General features: G+C 31.9%; 2 protein-coding genes across 3 annotated transcripts; one reads left to right on the top strand and one right to left on the bottom strand.

Moving 5' to 3' along the window:
- Positions 1-857: 857 nt before the first annotated feature.
- On the bottom strand, positions 858-8659 carry LOC126722929 (GABA transporter 1-like). 2 transcript variants are annotated; one of them, XM_050426090.1, is made up of 7 exons: positions 8465-8659; positions 7971-8201; positions 7549-7646; positions 2439-2625; positions 2223-2353; positions 1555-1788; positions 858-1354 (listed from the first exon to the last, which is right to left on the bottom strand). In XM_050426090.1, the coding sequence occupies exons 1-7, from the start codon at positions 8574-8576 to the stop codon at positions 977-979; spliced, it is 1371 nt and encodes a 456-aa protein (XP_050282047.1). In that variant the 5' UTR covers positions 8577-8659; the 3' UTR covers positions 858-976. The 2 variants fall into 2 exon arrangements, with proteins under 2 accessions (XP_050282047.1, XP_050282048.1); XM_050426091.1 differs by having other exon boundaries at positions 8079-8201.
- A 13315-nt stretch (positions 8660-21974) lies between these two features.
- LOC126722161 (40S ribosomal protein S2-2-like) lies at positions 21975-22469 on the top strand. The gene has a single exon (XM_050425311.1). It carries the CDS (start codon positions 21975-21977, stop codon positions 22467-22469), a length of 495 nt encoding a protein of 164 aa, XP_050281268.1.
- The last annotated feature ends 3475 nt before the right edge of the window (positions 22470-25944 follow it).

The following is a 25944-nucleotide window of genomic DNA, read 5'->3' as shown; positions in this document are numbered from 1 at the left end:
GTTGCATCCTAGCTCCTCCTATTTGTATCAATGAGGTCCGAAACCATCACTTCCTTATACTGAGCTCTCCGAGGACTGATTACTTTGAAGGAATTTGGTCTTGGGATCCACCTATCATTCCAAATGTGAACTTTTTGCCCATTGCCTATGCACCACCAAGAGCCCTTCATAATTATATCTCTTGCTGGCATAATACTTCGCCACGTGTAGGAGGGCTTCCTACCCACTTGAGCATTTAAGAACGACTCCTTTGTAAAGTACTTAGCTTTGTAAACTCTATGAACTAGTGAGTTTGGATTCTCTAAAATTCTCCATCCTTGCTTCGCTAAGAGTGCTAGATTGAAAGCCTTGAGGTCCCTAAACCTTATACCTCCCTCGGACTTTGGTTTGCATAATTTCTCCCAAGAAACCCATGCCAATCTCCTTTCCCTTTCTTTCTGACCCCACTAGAAATTACCCATTATTGAATTCAAATCCTTGCACAGAGAGTCTAGACTTGAAAACACTCATAGTGTATATAGATGTGGCTTGTGCAACAGCTTTTATAAGGATTTCTCTACCTGCATTGGATAAGAGCTTGCCTTTCCACCCCACAATTTTCCTTCCCACCTGATCCTTTATCCAGTTAGGGGTCGAGATAGTCAGACATCATGAGAAATACTTGGGGCTTCCACTATTAGTAGGAAGGGGATAAAGATCAATAATATAAAATGAATTAATATGCTTTTATCAACTTTTGTTATACAATATTACTCCAATGTTGTTGTTGTTGTTTTTTTTTTTTTTTTTGCTCATTACTTGAACAGAATAATTATAATAGATATGTATGTGCAATATATAATTGTTACTTCTTATGATGAACTCATTACTAACAAATTTTTATAACAAATATGCTATAATATATGTATAACATTCTCTAAAAAACAAATTTACACAAAACATTACAACGTTATCTGTGCATTACACGGGCAACTTACTAGTTAGCAAACAAACGATATGTTTTGGCATCGATAACTATTTGTCGAACTGATGCTATTGCACCTACGATGGACAAAGCTGTAGATGCCACTGCAATGAACGTGTTACCCCAAAAAACAAGGCCACGCTTTGAGGGCTTGAAAGTCATATTGTAGACAACCATGGGGAAAATAAAATCTAGAGGAATACATCCAAATGCCCCAAAAACTGCCATGATATCTCCAAAGAACGGTAGCATAGCCGCAATTAATGAACCTATAATCACTGATATTGACCGGGAAATCAACCTTGGCACAACGTTACGATAGGAAAACTGATCCATTTTGGGGTCTGCAAACCACTTTTCAAACACTTCATTTGTTGGTTGCAAGTAAACCTGCATTTTAACCAATTTGTAATATAGTCATGAAAGTTAATGCTGCCATATTTGAGGGAAGGATTGTGAAGTTTACAGACCGACATGACAATGAATATGATTGGTGCTAAGTCAATAACATAATATACAAATGTCTGAAAATTGTAAACATCAGTTTAATTTTTTGGCATTATCAAGCTAAATATTTGAGTTGGACTTACCACTGTGACAGCTGATATTTGCAGAAGAATGAAAATATTGGTCATCAAGAGAAACCAAGTTGGTAGCAAAGGCTGTCCATTACCCATAAAATTTGAAAGAACAGTCCCCATAGCCTGATTGCCAAATGCCCAATACCCAGAGATTGCAACGCTGAAATAAGTCACGAGTATAACAGAGTAACAGACGCATAAACCTTTGAGCATTTTACCCTTGACTGGAGGAGCTATGGTTGCCTGTGAATGGAAGAAATATAAGGCAACCTAGTTCTATTTCTCACTTATAATCATTGGCATTGAAGTATATAGAATCTAACTTTGATCTACACATTAGGAGAAAGTATTTTTGTTAACAGTTATACAAGTTATCAATGAATTAACCCAATGAATGGAAAGTTGGTGAGACCAATTTTGACTAAAGAACAGAAAATTGAATCATATGGTATATATTCATTCATTGTGCTATTAGACTTGATAGAACTGTTACAAGAGATACTTTCTTTCATACTATAATCGGAGTTAGATGCAAGTTATATCACAATTTAACTGGAATTTCAGTTTGTATATACAAGCTCAAAATAAAGAAAGGGGAATAAAATAGGATTTGTTTTTTCTTTCTTTTCTCAAAATTTTTTTCTTGGCAACAAATGAATGCAGGGGCAGAACTAAACCTGTATTTCCGGAATAATTCCACAGGCATATGTAGTAGCAATGATTGAAACAGCATTAACACCACCAAAAACACGATTTAGTCCGGAGCTATTTAAGGAATAGTCCCTAGTAGGAGCATTCTTGGAATATCCTGTAAAAGCAGTGTATGTCTCAATGTCTGTGATATTCATATTCGGAGACATGTTTTCATGTAATTTGTGGTGCTGAAGTCTTACCGACATGTATGGTACCGGCTGTGACACAAGCACTGAAAGCAAGGCAAAGGGCTAGAGAGACAAGATTGATATGCCTCAGCGAGTGAAAGGATGGAATTTGTGCTAAAAACAGCATAAATACTCCAAACATACTAATAAACTGGTAAAGCTTCATAGTCCCATTTGGGTTATGGAGCAAGTAAATGAACTGCCAAAAAGAAAAATTAAGAGTTAGTGACAAGAAAAACAGAGCATTTTGTATATGAAATCTGTTCTCAGAGTTTCATTATGATCTTTTTCATTGTCTAGATTATAGTCCAAATGGAGAATCTAATTTTCTCTAGACATTTCATTATTATTTGTTTTGAGATGAATAACTTATCTTCTTTTACCTTGTGGTGATAAAAGGATTAGTATTTGTGCATATCAACTAGCTTAATTAGTAAAGTTTCTAGCCTATATCAACCAAGCAAAGAAGATTACTTGGTCATGTGAGATTTGGTAGGTCTTAGATTCAAAATTTACCAACAATTAAATGAAAAAATAAAGTTAGTAAGTTAGAACATATCTTAAAAGTACGCACTCCCTATAAATTATCATATTCAACTAAAAGAGTGGATTTGACTTGTCATCCCTTTCCAGTGAATTAGAAATTCTCTTTCTAACGCTTAGTATTTCATTGTATATACCATCAACTACAGTGCTGCATGTTATATCTTTTTTTTTTTTTTTTTTTCTTTTTTCATTTTAAAACTTTAATTAGAAAGAAAAATAAACGTGTAATAGAATACTCTAAATAAGATAATGATTGATTTCTCATAAAAAAAGTAAACTATTATGATTACACTCAGATATATGATTTCTACCGATGATTACATCCTTATCATTTTTTATGTAACAAAAAAATAAGTTATTTCTATCATATGTGTTGTTTTTTGTGCTTTAAATAGAAAAAATGTCTTAGATATTTGTTTTACAAATGTATCTGTTTGGGATAATTTATTTTTATCTACTTGTTTTAATTAGTTAAGTTAAGTAAAAATAAAAATAAAAACTATATCTATAATTTAAAACAGAGAAATTGTGAAGTGATTGATGAAAAAAAGAAGCAAAGGAATAGAGGCAATAGGAATTTAGTGATTTTTTTTAAAAAATTTTTCTTTTTCCAAAAATATGTTAATAATACTTTTTTTTTTTTTTTTTTCTAGGCAAGAGGGCAAACTAATCTAAAAATCCAGTTTGGCTTGCAAAAGCAAAATCCCTGAACCCAAAAAAGTGAAAAGAGAAATTGGACGACCAGAAAAAATTCATGAACCCAAATATTTAAACAACGAAAACTGTTGTTTAAATTCCCCGAATCTTGAAATAACAATACTAATCTGAGTAATCTAACACTATTCACTATCCAGAAAAAAAAAAAAAAAAAAAAAAATCAAATCTCTTCCATGGTGTCTTATCTTCAGCTAGAGCTAATCACCAAAATACTATCCCGATTACCCGTCAAGTCTCTAGTACGCTTCCTCAGCGTTTCCAAACAATGGTATTCCTTAATCAAGGACCCTGACTTCGTCAAGTTGCACCTTAAGCACTCCATCGAGGCCAACAAAGATCAAGCCTTCATCCTCAAGGAACATGACTTCTATCCAACCGATCGTTACTTCTCGGTCCCTTTCCTCGACAACAATAACGGATTTGGCAAGGCTGTGCAAATTCCCGTGCCACTATGCCAACCAAATTACAAAACCAATATCTTGGACTACTGTCACGGTTTGGTTTGCATTCACGTTTGAGATTTAGAGATTGCAATTTGGAATCCACATAATGATCCTAGAGATTATTCTGGTTCTCGAAGGCCCAATTTTGCATTTGGCCATGATCCACATAATGATGATTATAAGGTAGTGAGGATAGTTGAATTTTCTAAAGAAGATAACGCCGCTATTAGACTTTGAAGTCAAGGTATATAGTCTTAGATCACGTTGTTGGAAAATGAAGGAGTGCTCCATATGTTCGAGTTCGGCATCCTTGAATGGAGCTATACATTGGTTAATTGCTCCTCCATGTGGGCCTTCATATTCAACCCGACCAGAGTCTCTTCTTACTTCTGATCTTGCCACTGAGAAATTTCAAGTCTTTGGTGGTTTTTGTTAAAAATCTAAACTCCTAGAACGTCTCACACAATCTCTAGAACATCCTCCATAAGTTAATCTCAGCCACATGTTTATAGAATAGACTAAAAGCTTGGTAAATAAAGTATTTAAAAAGATGAAGCTAGAAGCTTCAAAGACGGTTTTCTTAACCGACATAAAGCATGAGAGGTGTGAGAGACGTGTAAGGTGAAGTGTGTGAGGTGAAGAGAAGTCAAGTGATAGGTGAAGTAAATTAAAGAGAAGTGAAGCAAAGTCAATAATAGTGTGATTGTAACAGTGCCGTGTGTGCATTGATGCAATAATAGTGCTTGTGATTGCAACAGTGCCGTGTGTATATTGATGCAATAATAGTGCTTGTGAAGTGTGTAATTCCAAGAGTTAAGTTTTGAATAAAAGCTCTTTGTTTAGTCTTTTATTTAACAATATAGGGCCTGTTTGGTAGGGTGTTTCAAACAATCATCTTCAGTTTTTAAACAATATTATACACATTTTTACACATTTTTTCACTCACATGTATTTCAAAAAACTACAAATAATACTACTCAAACTCCTCTATCAAACAGGCCTAGTGTCAAAGCTTATGCTAACTCAACAGTTTTAGGAGGATATCTCTGTTTTATGGTGAATTCTTTCTTGAAGTGTAATGATGTGTGGTTGATGAAAGAATATGGGGTGAAGAGTTCTTGGACTCGGATTTATAAAATTAAGCAAGGCACCGTGCCTTGGAATTTTCATCATCGCAAACCTCTAATATTTTCCAAAAATGGCATGAAAGTTATGTTGAAGGAATAAAACTGCGGAAATTTAATGAATTTGTTATTATTTGCTTAATTTGTCAGTCTCAGTATAATTACCTACTAGATCATATCCATGTAATTTCTGTAGTTTGATATAGTCTGTTTGTGTTGTAGAGGTTCAAGCCTTTTGATCCTCTGTTCCTCTTATGTGTTGCAGTTGTGTTATGTTTTTCCTTTTACACAATATCTGCTGAATTATTAGAAAAAATTATTTCATGGTTTGGATTTCACTTCATTGCCTATGGCTCCATTGTGTGTGCTTGGAGTAGAAGTTTTGTATAAATGAATCACCATGCTACTAAGTATTTAGATAGATGAAAGTCTATAAGAATCATAATCTGCAGTGGATGACTTAGCAAATATAAATCAAGAAGGATAAAGAGGTGATCTTTTAAAAGTAGTTCAGTAAAACATAATGTTTTCTACCCATATATAACTAAACTAGTCTAAAAAAAAGTTGTTTGTGACTAGGCTTATTTGGCAGAGAAGTTTGAGTAATGTTATTTGTAGTTTTTTGAAACACGTATGAGTGAAAAAGTATGTAGAAATGTGTGTAATGTTATTTAAAAACTAAAAAAGAGTTATTTAACAACTCTACCAAAAGGGCCTTAATGCTATTTATAACCACAAATTTTTTAGATCCAAAACAAATTCCCTTGATAACAAAATGGTAATGACCGACTCAATTGGGCGGTGATTGCCTTGAAAAAACATTTTATGTGGTTATTGGGCAAAGATTATTTTTGTCAATTTATTTTATCATTCGGTTTATTTTTGCTACTATTCATGAGTTTCACTGTATTTTTTGTGTTATTTATGGGTCTTATTGTACTATTTTAGCTAATTTTTACCTTTATCTACAATACTTTTAATAAAAAAATTTCATTTCCAGTAAAAAGTCATACATGTGTTAGTATGGGTGTGTTTGCATGTTTGACTAAAAGAAAGGTGTGAAGAAAATAAGTATAAAGCATGAGCAAAGCGGAGATGGAATCTTGACTTTTCTTTATCTTGCATTCATGCTTTTCAGCTTATAGGTGTGAAGAAAATAAATGTTTGTTAGACAAGTTTTCTCTATTATTTTTCCTATTAGTCTAGTATTTTCGTAGAATTTAGGTTTTATGGAAGAGTTGTAGTATTGTATGTTACATATTCTGCTTCTACATGCCTATTACCATGCTGCATTACTAAGAAAATGATTTTAATTGAACTTGAAAAAGAAAATAAATCCTAATTCCACTACAAAAAGAAAAACACAAAATATTTTCTTCTCCTTCAACCAATCTGCATTAAACTCTTATTTTATTTTATTTTATTTTTTTATGGATAAATTATTCGTGTATTCTATTTAAATGTGGAGAAATTTATTAGAAATTATTTGATATTTTTATTCTTGAGTGTTAAATTTATTATCCTGAAGCAAGCTCCTATACGGAGAGGTATCTTAAATACTTTGCTGTTTCAAACGCTAAGGACAAATTTGGATGTGCATACTCTGGAAATGGAGTTGTTCTTGACAATTTCGCATATTGTTTAAAAAAAAATATATATAATTCAATCCTTACAAGAATGGAAAAAGGGAATTTGAACACTAGGAAGTGTTTGGTACATGCACTTAAAAACTGAAAATTGTTTGAAAATATGTACCAAACACCCCCTATATCTCCTATATGAATCTTAAGTCATTATTCCATACTTTAGAAGTGATGTTGCCTTTCAATTCTTAAATAATACTAGATTTCAATAATTAAATTCATAATGGGATATAGAAAATTGAATAATTATGGTTAAAGTTAAGAGTTTTGTAACCCAACTAGCACCTTCAGATGTTTTCAACAGAGACATTTAATATTCAAATTTTTCTACCCCTAACTATCAAATTATCAACCAAAAAAAAGGAGAGAGAAAGAGAGAGAGAGAGAATTAATTAGAGATGTTTACTAGTAAATTTAAGTAGAGAATCAATTAAGTATCCCAATAATAAACTATATAATGAATTTAATCACATATCCCAAATTGATAAGGAAAAATATTATTTTACCATTTATATTCACTATTTTACATCAATATTCACAATTAATACCGATATGTTTAAACATTTTAAAACATGAAAATGAATATTAAAAAAATAAAATGAATGTAAGAGTATCATAATAATAAACGTGGTAAACTGACACAACTGACCTTAAGGCTCTGCCCTCCCAGAAGGCTGCCAGCCACAACTGCGCCATAGCATATCCCAAATTGAAGTGGCCCAACAACATATTTGCCCCATCTAGGTCCTGCCAATGCCAACATATATATCTTGGACAATTTAGCATCAGGTACCAAAGCCTCAATTACACAGAAGAAAATATATATAAAAAAAAAAGAGAGGAAATGCATAAAACTAACAATTTATTTTCATTATAAACCCAGCAGGAAAAGAAAAATCATTAAGTATTGGTTCTTTTTCCAAATCAAACTTCACTTGAAATCTTAAAAAGGTTTTTAATTGTTTCTCTAATATCTTGAACATGGAAGAAAAAGTCGGTATAAAGAAGGAAATGGTATATATATTATGAGCAGTGTAGAAAATATAATCATATATATAATTATATACCCACCTAAAACATCACTAGCCACATCCCTATACCGAAGCTGGCGCTGACCAAGTTGTGCATGGTGTTCCAAAACCGCAGATAGAAGATTGTAGGAATAGAAAGTTACTAAACCTGCAAGGATTAAGCATACAACTCCTCCAACCCAGCCTAGCAAGCTTAGAGCAAAGGGAAGACTCAGAAGCACCGGTGCTACGATTGATGTGGTTAAATGGTATCCGCAGTGCAACCATGATCCTAATGATACCACAAAATTTACACCAAACCTTAGAATAATAATATTACATAGTTTAGGACCAATCATCATTACTCATATTTAGAATATACTACATGAAGCTAGAAAGTACAGAATAAAAAAAGGGAAAATTTGTCATGTACTGTTGCAGCATGTGAAGCTCTATATCAACAGGTCAAAGTTCTCCTAGAGTGGTCATGAAGTGCTAATGAAAGCATTTGAAAGATCTGTTGTGAACTGGGGGAAAAGAAAAGAACTTACAAACCTTTGGATTTGAGGACAAACAAAGCTCCAGCATCGAGCTGTTTGGGAGGGTGAATACCATTTTCCTTGCCAAATATGGAATCAGGGGAGGAGTCAGGAACCACAGCTGCCATCTCTCAGGCTCAAGAGCTAGGTGAATGAGTGGTATACCATTTGTGCAATAAAGTTCTAGGATAGAAGGATATTGACAAATGAGGATATTAATGTATAGAAAATTAGAAATGAAATAAAAAGGTTGAAACTCTTAGTCAACTGGTCACTATAGGCTGCTAATAAATATTAATAATCATGTCATGTTTGACTCAATGCAGGGAGAACATAAAACATAGACTTTTAGGTATTTATCTAGTGTAGTTGTTGATAGCTGTTCTGGTAGACTCCGCCAAGTGCACACGTGCAAATAGCCAATTAATATACTAGCTACTACATTTTTTTTTTTTTTTTGAGAATCAGCTACTACATTTTTTATTCAGGACTTATATGGTTTTTTTTTGTTTTTTTTTAAAACCCTTAAAGATTCTATGGGATTATTAATGACATAAACATGGACTAAACTATAATATTCATGATTAAATTTTTGAGTAGGAATAATTGTTCAAGTATATAATAAGAGCAAACCCCTTTTTGCAATTGACTCATATACATAGTTACTAAATGACTCTCGTACAAGAGGAATTTGTGATTGAACTAGGATTTTAGTTTAGGGGCAAGATCAAAAGCAAAATTAATAAAAAAAATATTAATAGATGTTAATGACAAAAAATAAATAATAGTAAGCTAATGTAGTTTTATTTATTTATTATTTTTTGTAAAATATGGGACCTACTAATTAAAATATAGTAAGAGAATTGTGAAAAAGTGGGACAAGATAAATATCAACGCTGTGAAAGCCTTCAAGGACACAACAAAAATTCACAAGTTCCCCTAATCTATCAGCTCATACGTGGTTATTAAAATAATTGTAAATTATGGTAGGCCTATGTGGGAGATGATAAACTAATTTAAAAATATTGTAAAATTATCAAATTATTGTGACTTTTTTTTTTGAGAAGTCATGTTACGTGCTGGCTTTATTCAGTGACAAAAGTTTATTTGTAATGCACTTTATCGGTGATATATTGTTTTCTGGGTTTTCATGTAAGTTGGGATAGTGTACTTGAGCCTCTCCTTGAAGACTAAAAACTACATCAATTAGAAATCTCACGGGTTGGAGGCGACCATCTCACGACCTAAGCTGCCTGCGAAGTCCATGTGGCAGGTGTTTGTTTAAGAGTACAATTGTGCACCTCGCGACCATCTCGTGACCTTAAGAGGTGAACAGGTTGCGAGTTGCACGATCTCTGTACTCTATAATTGCACCTACCACTACCATTCTGCCAGGACACACACATATAGTTGTGAGGCGTGTGTGGGAGCAAGCGCCCGTGATGGATCTATGGGAAGTACGCCTTGGCCTAGGGTGGACCATGGCGTAGAAAAATAATGGAGTCGCCACCTAGATTAGGTTTTGGAACCATAAGTGTAGCGCCCTTCGTGAAAGGATTGATCTTTTACTAGAGCACGTGTCCGGAGTTTATGTATGGGGATGGGAAGGTGTTAGGCACCCAACCCCACTCGACTCATGGGTTGACTTCCACTCATTGTATTCCAAATCTTAATCTCATTAAAGGTAAGTTCAATATTATTATTCTAACTCACACACACTCTAGCATGCATCTAAACATATGGCATAATCATCTCAAAACATAGCATTCACCTATCATGGCATCATAACATACATAACCCAAGGGCAAAAACATCATGAAAGATAATCAAACAAACATGTAAAGGCATCTTCACATCAAAGGCATAGCATTCAAACTAAGCATATTCATGTTCCTTAATCAAACCAAGGTTATATCCAAACAATGCATGTTCATGTAAATGCATAATTTATCTCACTTACCTCATTGCAACACGGCATCTATGCATCAATGCATGTTCATATTTATGCATGTTCATGGTATTCAAACAATCTAAAAACCTATAAGCATAAAAGAGATAAAACAAACAAAAATAAAACAAAGAAGTAGAGACTCAAAGACAGACAAAAAATGTTAAACAGTGGTTAAACATGTGAACATGACAAAAGAAAAACAAAAGGAAAATAGAACTAGGGTTTTTGGGTTTGAGTATGCCTGCGCATACATAGGTCATGCGTGCACAGCCCAACTGTATGCGTATGCATACTACAAGAACCTTAATCCAAAAACTGTAGAACAGAAACTCAGAAAGCAAGAAATCTAATAACCTAACATGCTTCAAATATAAACATGAAATAAACCTAAACTAAAAAACATATTAGAGCATATAAAAACATATATAAATAAAGAAAAATCAAAGAAAAGTGAAGAGCTAAAGTTAGAAAATTTATCTCAACGCTAGAACTCTTTTAGAGCTTGATTTTGACCATTCTCCTCGGTCAATCTAGTCACAACCAATTCAAAAATGAGTTAGTAAACTTAGAACTTAAAGATCAAGACTAGAATAGGTCCCAATCAAACAAAATTTGACTTGAGGATGTTTTATGAAAAACTTCCTCTTTGATTCACTATTTTCTAGTGAATCTTATATGTACCACCAGAATTCGTCCTCCTCTAAAAAGCAACCATTTTAGGCTTTATATAGTCAAAAATAGGGGTTTGGGGGTGGTCCTAGACCATGTGAGATTTGTTCCAAGTCAAGTTTTAATACAGAAAACTTTTCCATATTGGTTTTTGGAACCCTAGCATGTGCATGTATGCCCGTGTTCGTGTACACATGCATGAAGCATACGCATGTAGAGCTTGAGCATGTGTGTGCATATGCATGGATGCGTACGCATGCCCTAGGGTTCAGTGGCATTTCTTTTCCAAAAATAGATTTATTCTTCCAAAAATAAGTAATATTTTTCACAAATACTTTCCTTAAGTCAATTTTAATTTGATCGGGCTCTAAACCAACCTTAGGCTTTAAAATTCTAACATCATTAAAAAACGGAAACTCGAGTCGTAAGGGGTACAAAATGCGGTATCTACAGTATGGCAAGAGGCTTTAGATAAGTATTGAACAAACTCTAAAAACCCTAAGGGTGCCAAGAGAGTGAAGCCATTCCTTTGTATGGAAAGAGAGAACTTTTTCCTTAGAGAAAAACCAAGTTTCCATCTCCCTTATCCATCTCTTTCATTCCATTGATAGAGATTCTATAAACACAATCCTCATCCACAAACACTTAATTGTGAGTGAGTGAATAGCTAAGGAAATGTAAGAAACCACATCCTAAATCCAATCTTCATTGGTGGTGATTCCATTGGAGCTTCAATGGAGGGTCTTTGGTAAGCTAGGAAGAAAAAGGACTCGAAGAAGTTGGTTGGTAGCTGGAGCTTGGAAGGCTCAAGTACATGTAGGAGTTTGGGCTTAGAGGGTTCATTGTGTCCTTATGTACTGCAACTATCTTGACTAGTGGAGATTTCTGATGGGTGGTCGGGGGAGAAGCTTTTACACTCAGGGCTCAGGTTTTCCGCTTCCATAACACTTGTGGTGTTATGTGTGGTTTACTTGTTTTTTTCTCTCTATTTCCTTTAGCTTATTATATTATGCTTGTGTAGTGTAGTTTGGAAATTTTCTAAGTCACTTACACTTCGACTATGGATTAGTTTAATGATAAAATTAACTTAGTTGTAAAACTTTGTGTTAAGGGCTCTAAATACTTGCTAGGTCATATATAACATGCTTTCATGTTTATACTACACACAAATTTTGTTCACAAGTTTTTTCACCATTGTCTATCTATAAAAAGTGCCAATGCACAAACAATGCCACTTTGGTTTGTTCAATTGGCACTGTAGCTACAGTGCTTTATTTTTTTTTTCTCCTTTTATTTTTATATATAATTTTTAGTCATCTGTTCCATTTATACTTTTTTTTCCTTTAAATATTTATATGAGTTGGCATATATATTGTTATACTGACACAATAAATTTTACAATATTTTCATAATTATTGAGGTGTTAATTTCTTATAGATCGAAATAAAATAAAAAATATGAAACTGTGACCAACAACAATTGAAAATAAATGTTTTGTGAAAATATTGTAACATTTGTTGGGTGAATGTGTAAAAGCTACAGTATTTTTTGGTTTGTTTAATATGTACTGTTCATTATTATTATTATTTTTTCCAGTCATCGATTTGTGCTCTTTTAAAAAATATATATTTATTTATTTATGTGAGCTTGCATATATATTGTTATACTGACACAACAAATTTCATAATATTTTTACAATTATTGAGGTGTCAACTTCTTATAAGTCGAAATAAAAATATGAGACTATGACCAACCACAACTGAAAATAAATGTTTTGCGAAAATGTTGTAACACTTATTGTTATCACAATATTTTCCCAATTGTTAAGATCTCAGTATTTTATAGATCAAATATAAAAAATGCTAAGTCCACAACATTTACACATTAATTTCACAACAAATCATAGGTAAGCTACTATTGATGGATAAAAAAGTGATGTTAGTCATGGGTCCATTTTAAAATCAGTAACAACTTGCCAACTAGAATTTCTTATGAAACTTACCACATCTGAAAATAATGGTATTGTGAAAACATTGTGATAATTTGTTGTTTTTAAGACATATGTGAATCATGTTAGGAACATATATCAATATAGAATTGACTAATCCTTTGACAAAATGCACTTTACTTGTAACTGGGTAGATCTAGGATGTGTTTAATACTTCAAGGAACAAGGTTTCAAGTTCAAGTGTTAAAATTATCCAAGTCTGTCCAAGAATCAAGTGAAAAAGTGATGGATTTTAAAGCTTGACAGCTAGTATTTATCGAGGTTTAAAAGGCTGTTTAAGCTCGATGCTCGACAGCTTCTCGATAGCTAGGTTATCTGTCAAGATTTAAGAAAATCAGTTTTTCAAATCTGATTTCACTCCAATCCATGTATAGATGTTTGAGCTTTCTTTTTTCACAACCCTAAACATATATAAGGATTGTTTTAAAGGCCGTCATAACTGATGCAACTTAATGCAAAAGTTTTTAACAAGCATATTGTGAACCAAAGACATATGCCCTAGTTCATCTTTCTATTCAAGAAACTGCTGTCTTTGTACACCGTAGGGTTTTGTAACCAAGGAGTTTCGTGATCTTCATCGTATTGATGAACTGAAGAACTTTGCAGTCAACATCCTTCTCAAGTTGGTGAGTAAGCCGCGTACTGGAATCTGCGCATTGAATTGATTAGTCACGTACTAGAAGCCGTGCATTGAAAGAAGAGATTGTCACTACAGAACAAGTCCAATTGGGTATTAGGGTAAGAGTTCAACTGTAGGTTGGTATAAGGTATTGAGATTCCTTTACTTGTAACTGCTTGTTGTGATAATAGTGAATTCTCGGGAATGGTGACCTTAAAATCACCTAGTGGGGTTTTTGCCATATATGTTTTCCCCATTCGTAAACAAATCATCGTGTCAATTTATTTTCCGCTGCATTTTAACTTAGTTGGTGATTTGTTTGTGCTACCACGCGTATTGCATGCTAATTGAATTAATTAATTAACTTGGCTAATTAATTGGTTAACTCATCACAAGGGATCAATACATTCTTGGCCTATCAGTTGTGTTCTTAGACTTCTTTTTTGGTTTAGTCAAATTTGGTGAACAAAAATTCATTGTTTCATACACAATTTTCTTTTGTTGGTTTTTTGTTTGTTGTTGTTTTTAATGCATAGTTTAAAGTGGTTGTCCCAATTAAAAACCAATAACAATTTACCACCTAGAATTTGTTGTGAAAATGTTGTGGATGTAGCATTACTCTAAAATAAAATTATAAAATATCATATCAAGACCCACTATAGCTAAAATAAATGTATTGAGAAAATATCATGACATTTATTGTGTTATTGATTTTTTTTTTAGCCAATTTGTTAAGCCAAAATTCATAATTTTACGGACAGTTTTCTTGGGCTGACATTTTTTTTAACACATTGTTTAAAGTAAAAAATACATAGTTTTACCAACCAAAAAGAATTATGGAAAAAAGTACTTTCCCCCTTTATGTTTGGAGTAGTTTCATCCCCTCCAATTTTAAAGTTGAATAATTTCCTCCTTTTTTATTTTGTAGACAAGTATATAGTCCCTATTGTTACTCTCTTAGTTAAACCCTAACAAAATCTTAAAATTCCTAGAATATTTCATTGTGCAATAACTAAAATGCCTCATTTAATTTTAATGTCCCAAAAATTTTCCTTGTGTATTTTGAATTTTATGTGTTAGTCATACTTAGAAAGTAAAAATGGTGATGTATGGTATTCTATTTGTTGCCTAGAGAACACTAATTTATTAGTGGTTTAAATTTTCTATATTTATAATTTTATCTAATAGAAACTTCAGTGACATATGTCTTTTGTTATTTTGTTCTTTTTTATTTGTTTTCTTTCTTAAAAAGGTATTCATTAAAAATTAAGTAAGCTAAGTATCGTAGTTATGCTCATAAAATAAAATGACAAAGAAGGAAGTATGAATAACAATATATTCATTGCAAATGGTTCTAGGTATTTAGTTTGATGAAGAGTTTCAATTGTAGCATATGTCATTATTTATTGCGAAAATTTAAATATTGTGACAATGTTTTATCAAAACTTAGTTGTTAATTGTTAGAAGATAATGACATTTGTTATTATTCTTAGTAGATTTTTTTTTTTTGAGTAGATACTACCTTCAGTAAATAGGTTTTAAGTCCTTCTCAAAAAAAAAAAAAAAAAGATTTTAAGAAATGAAAAAGTATTTTGTATCAAATGATACCATGTCATCCGTATCAAAATCTAATAAATAAAAGACATATGTGCAAAAATAACTAACCCACTAATAATAAATGACATTATATCATTTGATACAAAATACCTTCTCTTAAGAAATTATCATACTAAATATATAGCCATATATTAAATAACAATTCTAAATTTAAATACATAGTTTGATACTACTTCAAAAAAAAATTATTTCTTAATTTTTCTCACAACAGCACGTGCAATCCTTACTTTTTTGTTGATACGATACGGTGCAATCCTAACTAGTATTAAACAAAAGCAAAAAATGAGATGTCAGTTAGGGCCTAGGGGAGCATTTTGTAGAGGCTAATGTTTTTTACACATAATTGTACATTTGAACAGAAATAGTCACTAATGACTAAACAACCCTTTTGTATATTGCACCAAAATCCACACCCGGTCTAAATTTACGTGCGGGAATGAGTGGGTCCCCTTATTTCTTTGTTTGACCATGTGTCAGTCAGCATCACTTTTTACATGTTAGGGAGTAGCTTGTTTCTTTGTTATACCACGTGTCAGTTTTTTTTTTTTTTTGTTTTTTTAATGAGTTATACGCTGTAGTCGAATGAGGAATGACTACGTTTCAGCCGTTCTATCTCTTCTTTTCTAGAAAGATAAATAGCACGTACAAAATAGAGTCAATTACCATACAAATTGTCCACAAAAGACAAATCGTGCTGAAGCTTGGTCCCTCCCCTTGCTAAAGTATCAGCATATTTGTTTGCTTCTTTCATTGCTAAACCATAGGCACATATTCTCTGCCTTTCAATACCTTGGGATGATCAGAAACTCAGAATTCCTCGTTGAAACCTAAGCTTAATTAGTACAAAATGTCATTGACATAACTTTCTCAAAACATTTTGGCACTTCAATGAAATGTCATTTTGTATCTCATTCCCAGAACTTCACGTGTACTATGTATCCTAATTCCTACATTCCAACAAAATATGAATATTGAAAAATTTGTCGTATTTAAAAAGAAGGGGAAAGTTAACGGGTGTTTTAGAGGTATTAATTTAATAAAAAAATTTTTTGAAACTTTTTATTAAAAAAAAAGAAAAAAAATTAATTTTTTTTATAATTTTTTATATTTTCCATAAAAATAGTATCAAAATTTTACTAAAATGATTATTAACAAATTTTTAAGGACACCCGTTAACCAGACTTTTAAAAGAAAATTCAGTTTTAAACCATCATGGTGCTAGCTTCCTTTTTTTTTTTTTGGCTTAAGTATATACTTTTTGTCACATATTTTACCAATAAATAAGAAAACTAACTTTTTAAGAAAATATTCCAACTTTGAAAATTATAGGATACCAAACTGATCACTTGCATGTACACAAAATAATAAGTCCAAATTCACAGCCTTTTAATTTATGCTAAAGTGCCTTTTTCTTTGGTTTCCCATTGTAAGAAGAAAACTAAAGTGGCCTTCATAAAGATTGGGCAGCTTTAGAAAGGGATATTTCGTTTTAGTTGGGCCAAAAATGAAACTTTAATTAAATAGGACTTTTGCTCGCCATGCTTGTGCTTAGAAGTTTACAATCTCAGGATCTGCGTTTTCTTTCCCACATAATGATGCCTATTGCCTTGTACTATGATTTCTTATTCGGTTTATTTGGTGCATATTAGGTTTGGATTAGTAGATTTGTTTGGATACTATTTATTTTGCTAAAAATTGAAAACTTATTACTAAAAATACTGTAGCTAAATAATTTTTAAAACTGAAAACACTGTATAACACTTATTGCTGCGTTTTTCCCTGGGTGGCTGGTCCATGAATAGTGTAGTGGGACTTGGGCTCCAAAATGCAGATTAATTGCTACACAAACACACGCTCAATGTTCATTTGGGAACAACTTATCTAGCTTTTTACTGAAAGTGTGCTAAAATATGTTTGTAGTTGTCTTTAAAAATTTGAAAAAGTGAGAAAATATAGGAAAAAAAATGAAGTTTTAAAAAACTGCACATAAAAACTAAAAAGTTAAAAACTGAGATTATAATCCAATATCAAGCAAAAATCCAGTCAAAATGAATACAGATTAGGTTCAAATCACACTTCATAATTCATAGCTCAACTACTAGCGAAAGCCTGGTCAAAATCGACACAAAAGGCAAAACTGCTAGTCTTTCCAACTTTGATTAGCTGTTAGCCTATTACCAACGAATGATGACAAATCAAATTAACATCAACCATCTTATAAAAAAAGAAAAAAAAAGAAGAAGTTAACATCAACCATTGACCCATTTGTTTTTTCTTCTTCTTTTTAAATTTTTATGAGTTTCTCTGATTGGGATAATTTATTTTTATTGATTTATTTCATCTAGAAAAATTTAGATAAAAATAAATTTTTTTTTAAAAAAAGTAATATTTTAAATAAATTATACAAACAAAAAAGTTAAAATTTTAATTTATTAAATTTTTTAGCCTAAAAGTTTATTTACTAAAAATTGATAAAAGTATGATTCTATTTATTGAAATTGAAATTTTAAAAATTTGTACATAAACAAATAAACTAATAAGCTAAGTGGGAAAAAAAGCTAATTTAAACCCACTATATATTTAATTAAAATTTAAGAGAGATACAAACAATTGAAGAAACAAAAATCAAAATTCTACAAACATATCTAATTTTACAATATATTGAAGTGGTTAATTATGAGTAATTGACAAAAAGTGGTATAGACCATATAAAAAGTACAAGACATAAAATGTTGACCACTTTAAAATATTGTGAAATTAGGTGTGACACCTTTTAATGTTTTCAATGGAGATATCAAATGTTCAAATCTCCCCTCCCTTATTGTAGCTATCAAATTATAAAAAAAAGTTATTGGGTGTATCCCTAGGTTAATTGAACAAAACTTTTAACTTTAGTTTATTGGATTAGTTTTTTTTTTTTTTGCTCTTAAAAGTTTATTTACTAAAAATTGATAAAAGAAGTACAATAGTTAAGGAGAGTGAAGTTTTAAAAAGTTGTATGTGAACAAATATAGTAATAAGCTTTTTTTTTTGTTTGTTGAGAAAAATATACTAATAAGCTAAGTAGAATAAAAGCTAATTCAAACACACAATATTTAATTAAAAGCTTATTTTCCTTTTCTTTTAAAATTTAAGAAATAAAATCAATGATACTAGTGATACACCTAATTTCACAATATGTTAAAGTGATTGATTGTGAGTTAGAAAAAAAAGTTGTGGATCTATGTAAAAAGTAATACACAGAAAGCGTCGACCATTTCAACATGTTGTAAAATTGGGTGTATCTTAAGAATTATTGAAAAAAAAATTCCAATTTAGAAAGTAAACACACATGAACAACTAATGCCTTGTACTTTGATTTCTAATTTAGTTTAATTGGTGGATATTAGTAGGAACGGAGCCAAAATTTTAATGGTCCGTTTGGATTGAAGGAGAGGAAGGGAGAGTAGAGTAGATTTAGCATAAAATTAACTTATTTTTAGTCAACTCAACTCTACTCCCCTTCACTCTCCCTCCTTCCCCCCTCCATCCAAATAGGCCATAAGTTAAGGGAGGTGACTTGACTTTGACCTTTAGCTTGGCGGCTTCTTAATCGTTGAGGTTTTTTTTTTTTTTTTTTTTTTTTTTTTTTTTTTTTTTTTTTTGATGTGTGCGTTTGTTGGATAAAGACAAAATTATTCTGTTTAAAACTTTTTAAAGGGCCAGTTGTTTGTTTGAGTAAAATTGGTTAATTGGACTTAATTTTTTTTTGCTTTGCTATTGGTGATTTTTGTTGTTGCACAAATTTTTTGGGCTAGTATATGTTGTTTTAGATTTTAGATCTGTAAATTTTTTAATGGCCTTTAAAATGAGAAAAATGTTAGAAGTATATTGATGATATAGTGAATGATTATTAGTAAGTAAAATAGTGGTGTAAGTGATAGGTCTAGATGTGAACCAATAAAAATTTGTATCTCAACAGTGTATAAAAATGTTATAGATAAGTTTATAACTATAACGTTACTCTAAAAAGAATCAATAATATTGTTAAAATGGGCAAATTGTAATTTTATAAAATAAAATTACTGTATCTATGTGTATACATATATATATATATATATATATACTAATATATTTAAAAAAAATTTAGGGGGACCATTGCCCCCAAAGTCAATATATGCCTCCGTACCTGGATATTGGGTTCCGATCACTTAATCAAAAAGTAATAAAGATTAGGTTAAAAAAGACACAAAAGGCTAAACTACAAGTTTTTTTTTTTTTTTGGTCAAAAAACTACAAGTTTTTCAAACTTTGATTAGCTGTTAGCCTATTACAGACGAATGATGACAAATCAAATTAACATCAACCATGGCCCCCATTAAAAAAAAGAAAAAAACTTTATGAGTTTTTTTTTTTGGGGATAATTTATGTTTATTGATTTATTTTATTTAGAAAAAAAATTAAGTTAGATAAAAATAAAGTTTTGTTTTTTTAAAAAGTTGTATTTTAAATAAAATTATGCATACAAATATATATATATATAAAATTATAAAATTATACATACTAATTCTTACTTCTTAGGTTCCATAATAAAAACAATTTATAACTATAAATTTAAGGAAAAATCTTAGTTTACACTGTACTATTACTAGCAATGTAAATTTATATTGTAAACACAAAATGTGTAAAATGTTATACACATTTTTAAAAACATTTACCAACATTGAACATATTTTGTATGTCTGCAATGTTATTAGTACAATATAAACCTATAAAGTTCTAAATTTAAAATGTAATCTCTAATTTTTTTAATTATGGTCATTATACATTTGATTGACTTTCACTGTAAATAGTGATATCTTTGATTCCACTGAGGGTAAAGAAGACTCCATTCTCCAACCAGCATGGGAGAGGAGAGGCATGGCTTGTGGAAATTAGGGTACTAAGTCATGATTAGAAGAGCACATGTAGCAGTAATATTGTGTTTATTTTATGAAGGAACTCTCTTTTTCATAGATGAATGGATGATTAGCACAACCTAATTTTATAGAACTAGAAAATTCAATTGCGGCTCTGATCAGATCCCAAAGTTTGTTCACTCTTCTTCTTTGACATTATCATCCCACGTCCTTGAGTCGTTAGAAAACAGAAAGAGGAGGAAGTGGCCTTTGGCGCAAGAGGTAAAAAGAGAATGGCTCCATAACCACTCACAAAAACATACCATTGAGGCTTGAGTGAGACAATTAGGTGGGGAAATAAAATTTAATTCAGTTTGGTCAAGAATTAGTCCTTATCATCCGGCATTGATAATGATATGTGTGTGTATATATATATATATATATATATATATATAAAAATAAATAAATAAATAAAATTAGGGTTTTGTTGCTTACTGTGTATGCTACCCTTCCCTTGGAAAAATTCCTGGATTGGGAGTTGTTGCACATTGGGTACTTAGTGACGTGACTCTCTTGTGTACATGTGCTTATAGGGTGAGGTGTGTGTAAGTCTCTTTTCTTATTTTTATTTTAAGGAGTCGCCACCAACCATTGGTGTATTAGATGTGATTGGTCACTTATTTATCTAATTCATTTTAGTTGACTAATTAACTAAAAACCTATTCAAGGATAGTTAATTAATTAAGGTAAACCAAAGTCTCGGACCAAAGATTCTTGCCACCTATTCAAAAGATAGAAGCCCATTTTAATTTTAATTCCAATGTTAAAGTTTTAGAGAAAATAAATTAGATACTTGGCATTTGGTTTTTGAAAAAAAGGTTTTGTACAAGAAAGACATAAAATTTCTCCTAAATAAATGCTAAATCTTGTCACATCCAATCTTATTCTCTTTCATGTTAGGAAAAGGGAGTCATTGGTACCTCTATCATTTTTCCGGAAGCATACCCATATTATGCTTAGGAACAAGCTTTAGGACCCATTTAAGAGAAACCCATCTATGGTAAATCACCAACTTCCTACTAAGGCAGGCTGTGTTCGAGGCTACTCCTCCACAAGCTTTTTAGTTAGAAAGATGAGGATTTATCAAAGATGTTGGGTTGTTATTTCTATTTAAACCCAAGGGATTTAAAGAGAGAAGACAACAATGAGAAAATGATAATTTTTTTTTTTTTTTTACTAGTATATAAAGTTTTAAAGAGTAAAGGGTATAAAAAATAAGGCGAAAAACACCTTTTAGTCCCTACATTTTCAGACTATTCCCATTTTAGTCCCTATATTTTTATTTTTACCACTTTTAGTCCATATCTTGAAAAAAGCTTCCTGTTTTGGTCCTTGCCGTTACATAAAAAACGGAGAAAGTTGACGTGACAAACGGCAAAAATAAATAATACTAAATTAATGTCCACGTGGCCTAAATTAATAATAAAAAATGTTTTTTGGCATTAAAAAAATGCCACGTCAGCATCTAAATTAAAAAAAAAATTTAATTTATTAATTTTAACTAAATAAAAAAAATTAAAAACTAAAAATCATATGAATTGAGATTTAAGTGTGCCTTGAACAAAAATAACAAGAACACAAACCCCGATCCAAGAACACAAATCCATAAATTAAAAAAAAAAAAAAAACAAAACCCAAAAACATTTTGGACCAATTTTAAATCCCCTGCTAGGGTTTCTCCTTCCTTCATCATTGCTCTACTCATTCTCATTTCCAAAAGAAATCATGGTTGAGCGTGGTGGAGGAGAATGCGGTGGCTTCGACAGAGGCTTCAGCGGAGGACGTCCCAGGGGAGACAAGGGATGTGGTGGAAGGCGTAGGGCCCATCACGAGGAGGAGGAGGAGGAGAAGTGGGTCCCAGTCACGAAGCTCAAACGTCTCGTTAAATCCAACAAGATTAAGTCTTTGGAGCAGATCTACCTCCATTCCCTCCCAATCAAGGAGTACAAAATCATCGATGAGCTCTGCCTCGGCCTCAAAGACGAGGTCATGAAAATCATGCCCGTTCAAAAGCAAACCCTTGTCGGTCAGCGTACCCGTTTCAAGGCCTTCGTCATTGTCGGTGACGGTAACGGCCACATTGGACTTGGCGTCAAGTGCAGCAAGGAAGTCGCCACCGGCATTCGTGGTGCTATCATTTTGGCTAAGTTGTTTGTGATCCCTGTGAGGAGAGGTTATTGGGGGAACAAGATTGGGAAGCCCCAAAAACTCAATAGTTAGTATTGTTTTTGGGTTTTGTTTTGTTTTGTTTTGTTTTTTTTTTTTTTGTTTTTTTTTGTTTTTTTTTTTTTTAATTTCTGAGTTTGTGTTCTTATTGCTCTTGTTCAAGACATAATTAGATCTCAATTCATATTATTTTTAGTTTTTAATTCTGTTTTTTATTTAGTTAAAATTAATAAATTAATTTTTTTTTTTAATTTAGATGCTGACGTGGCATTTTTTAATGCCAAAAAACATTTTTTATTATTAATTTAGGCCACGTGGACATTAATTTAGTATAATTTATTCCTACTGTTTGCCATGTCAGCTTTCTCTGTTTCTGATGTAACGGCAGGAATCAAAACGGGAAGCGTTTTTCAAGATAGGGACTAAAAGCGATAAAAATAAAATGTAGATATTAAAATAGGAATAGCCTAAAAATGTAGGGACTAAAAGGTACTTTTCGCCAAAAAATAAACATACACAAATAGAGAGATATAGAACAATATGTAAAATCAATAGATAAAAAAGAGAGAATTTCATATATATAAATAGTGTTTACAAGATAAAAAGGAAGGGGGTGTAGCTATGGAAGATGTTACATCATCCCACCTTCAAAAAGGGCTTTAGAAGCTCACCTAGGTTCTTAGAGGTGTGAAATGGTGAAAAAATGGGTCGGAGTTTTTGTTTGGGAGGTTTTTCTCTAAGGTAGAAAGAAAGAGAAAGTAGATCTAAAAATTTCCGAGAGAGAGAGAGAGAGAGAGAGAGAGAGAGAGAGAGAGAGAGAGAGAGAAGAAGAAGAAGAAGAAGAAGAAGAAGAAGAATTTTTGGGCATTTTTGTTGGTGATTTGTCCAAGAGGGAGTGGGGGTCTATTTATAGGGATTGAGAGACATTTCAGGAACATCTCACCCCAACCTCCCATTGAAAGGGTTAGTTTGGTGAGATGTTTCCGAATCATCTCACCAATTTTGCCTTGATGCCCACTCAATTTTGATTTTCATCTTTTTCCTCTTTTCGACCTTTTTCAAGCTGCTATTTAGAGGCCTTCTAGAGCTCATAATTCTTCAAACTTGGTGTCCTTGGAAAGGTATGGATGTCTAGTTTCCATAGGTCCTGACCTCAAATGATTTGGAACTACAGTCATCGAGATATCACATTTGAAAGGGAGGTGATGCATTGTAGGAAATTAAATAATACTATTCTTGGAAAATTCATTTCTCTCAATCTAGAGCAGATATCACCAAGCCTTCTTTATGGAAAGTAGATGACTTATCATGCTTCAATCTGGGTTAGGGTGATTACACCAGTTGTGGCTGGATTGGTACAATTTATTGAACAAAAACGCTCCAAAAAACTCTCTTTTTACTTGAAAATAATAATACATTTAATTAGCATTCTGGTATTTTCTTGATATATCATCCATTTTAACTCCAATTTTGTTCTATGAACTGCCATTTTGAAGGAAATTTCATGATCTTTAAGATGGTTTAAAATTTACCTCAATTGGACAATTAGATAAGAAAGCTAATGTTTTGACTGATCCCAGTTAGGGTTTAGTTAGCATTGGTCAAATTTTGCAAGAAATGAAAAGTTTGATTTTTGTAACATTTTGGATTGTTTTTTCCGTTGTCTAATTAGGGTAAATAGGATCTTTTCACATTTTTCCCAGCTTTTGGTTCTTAAAATCATGGTTTTCACCCCCTTTTTAAGATTTAAATCACTATTTTAGGAAGTTAATTGAGATTGGAAAAAATACGGTATTGACACTTACAATTGAGTTTTGTTTGAATCCTTAGGAATTTAAAGTTTTAAAGCCATAAACCTAGTAGTTCACTTCAATCTTGAGTTTAATTATGGATAAAATTTTTAAGAGTCGTGTAGTTCAATTGGTTGATATGGAGTTTTTAAAATCTTATTTATCTATTATGTACAAGACTAGCATGTAGCCCGTGCTTACGCACAAAAACATTAACAATTGTGATGATAAGATGTTCATCTTAGTTTCCACATTGAGCATTATGAATGGAGGTAACTTGACACCAAAATTTAAAAAATTAAATTGGACACAACACAAAATTAAGCTACAATTAGAAATTAATTTGAATTCTAAAATTGTACTTCAACTTAATATAATATATATGATTATATTTTTGTCCACTTTTAACAAATTAACAAAATCTTAATCCAAACACACTAAAAATGATTAAAAAAAAATAAGATTCAAAGAAATCTTAGTTTATTTTTAATTCCTTATTTTGTAGATTTTTTTTTTGTTTTGTTTTGTTTTGTAATTTGAGATGTTACTATAAGCTATAGTTTAGAGAATGCTTCATCAACATATGAGATTATTGTTACTGTGGTTCTTTCAATTTTGTTAGTTAAAAACCTAATTTTAATTATTGGGATAGCAGGGAATGTACAGTGAAGCCAAGAACAGATTCAAATGAAACTTATGTGTGTTATCATCAAGCTAGCAGATTCAATCATCGTTTTACTTGGCATGGGGGGACACCATCAAGATTTCGATACCATCGAGTTAACGGCAAGAATTGATCATTGAGATTGGAATCTTCTTGGAGGTGCCAATGAAGTGGTAATGTATGAGAATGTGAAGCAAGGAAGAGTGGGATTGAACATTGTGTTTGAACCTGGGCTTACTCTGAGAAATCCAAAAGGAGGAGGAGAAGGCGGTGTGGGGATCTAGTTGGTAGAGGTTGAGAGAGAAGAAGGGGGAGACTTGGAATGACGATATGGAATTGGGAGGAGGAGATGAGGTTTTACTTTTAAAGTCTTTCTCATTGGACTCCTCGGTTTTGGTAGTGGTATTAGAAGAGCTCCTAACTCTATTGAGTTCACCAATAAAAGTGTGCAGGTGAGATGTTCTTCTTTAGGCCAATGAGTATCATCATTGTGGTTTTCTTGGCTTCTATGTTAAATGTTAATGCATCATTTATTTTGACACAAAAAGTAGAAAATTTAGAAAAGACACATAACATAAAATTGGACTTTAATTTATAATCTAATTAGATTTTCTTAGAGTTTTGGCTAGGACAAGTGGTGCAAAATTGAGAATTCAATTGAAATCTAATTAGATTTTCTTTCAGCTTTGGCAATATATATATGTGTGTGTGGATTGAGCATTTTCATATATAATAAACATTTTTAACACTATATCAATTTAAATTAGGGTGGAGACGGTAAATTTCAATCCAAATTTTCACAACCGATACGGTAGCTTGAGTCTGTGTTTAGCATGGTCATGCCGAATAGACAAGCAGTTAGACATATGACTGACTGTCAACTCCAACCTAGGATCCCTATCCCCATGAGTAATCACAACAAAAATTCACAACATTTCATTACAACATCAAATTTTCCTATTATTAGCTCACACGATTCATTAAAAAAATCTTGAATCGTAAATTATGATGGACATCAATTGACGTAAGAGAGTGAATACGTTCAGATTCTTTGAGTATATCTTGATAACAGAAC

This window comes from Quercus robur, chromosome 4, assembly GCF_932294415.1.
Source record: "Quercus robur chromosome 4, dhQueRobu3.1, whole genome shotgun sequence".
Lineage (NCBI taxonomy): Eukaryota > Viridiplantae > Streptophyta > Magnoliopsida > Fagales > Fagaceae > Quercus > Quercus robur.
The sequence above is the reverse complement of the archived record's forward strand: the minus strand, read 5'-3'. Positions and strand labels throughout refer to the sequence as shown.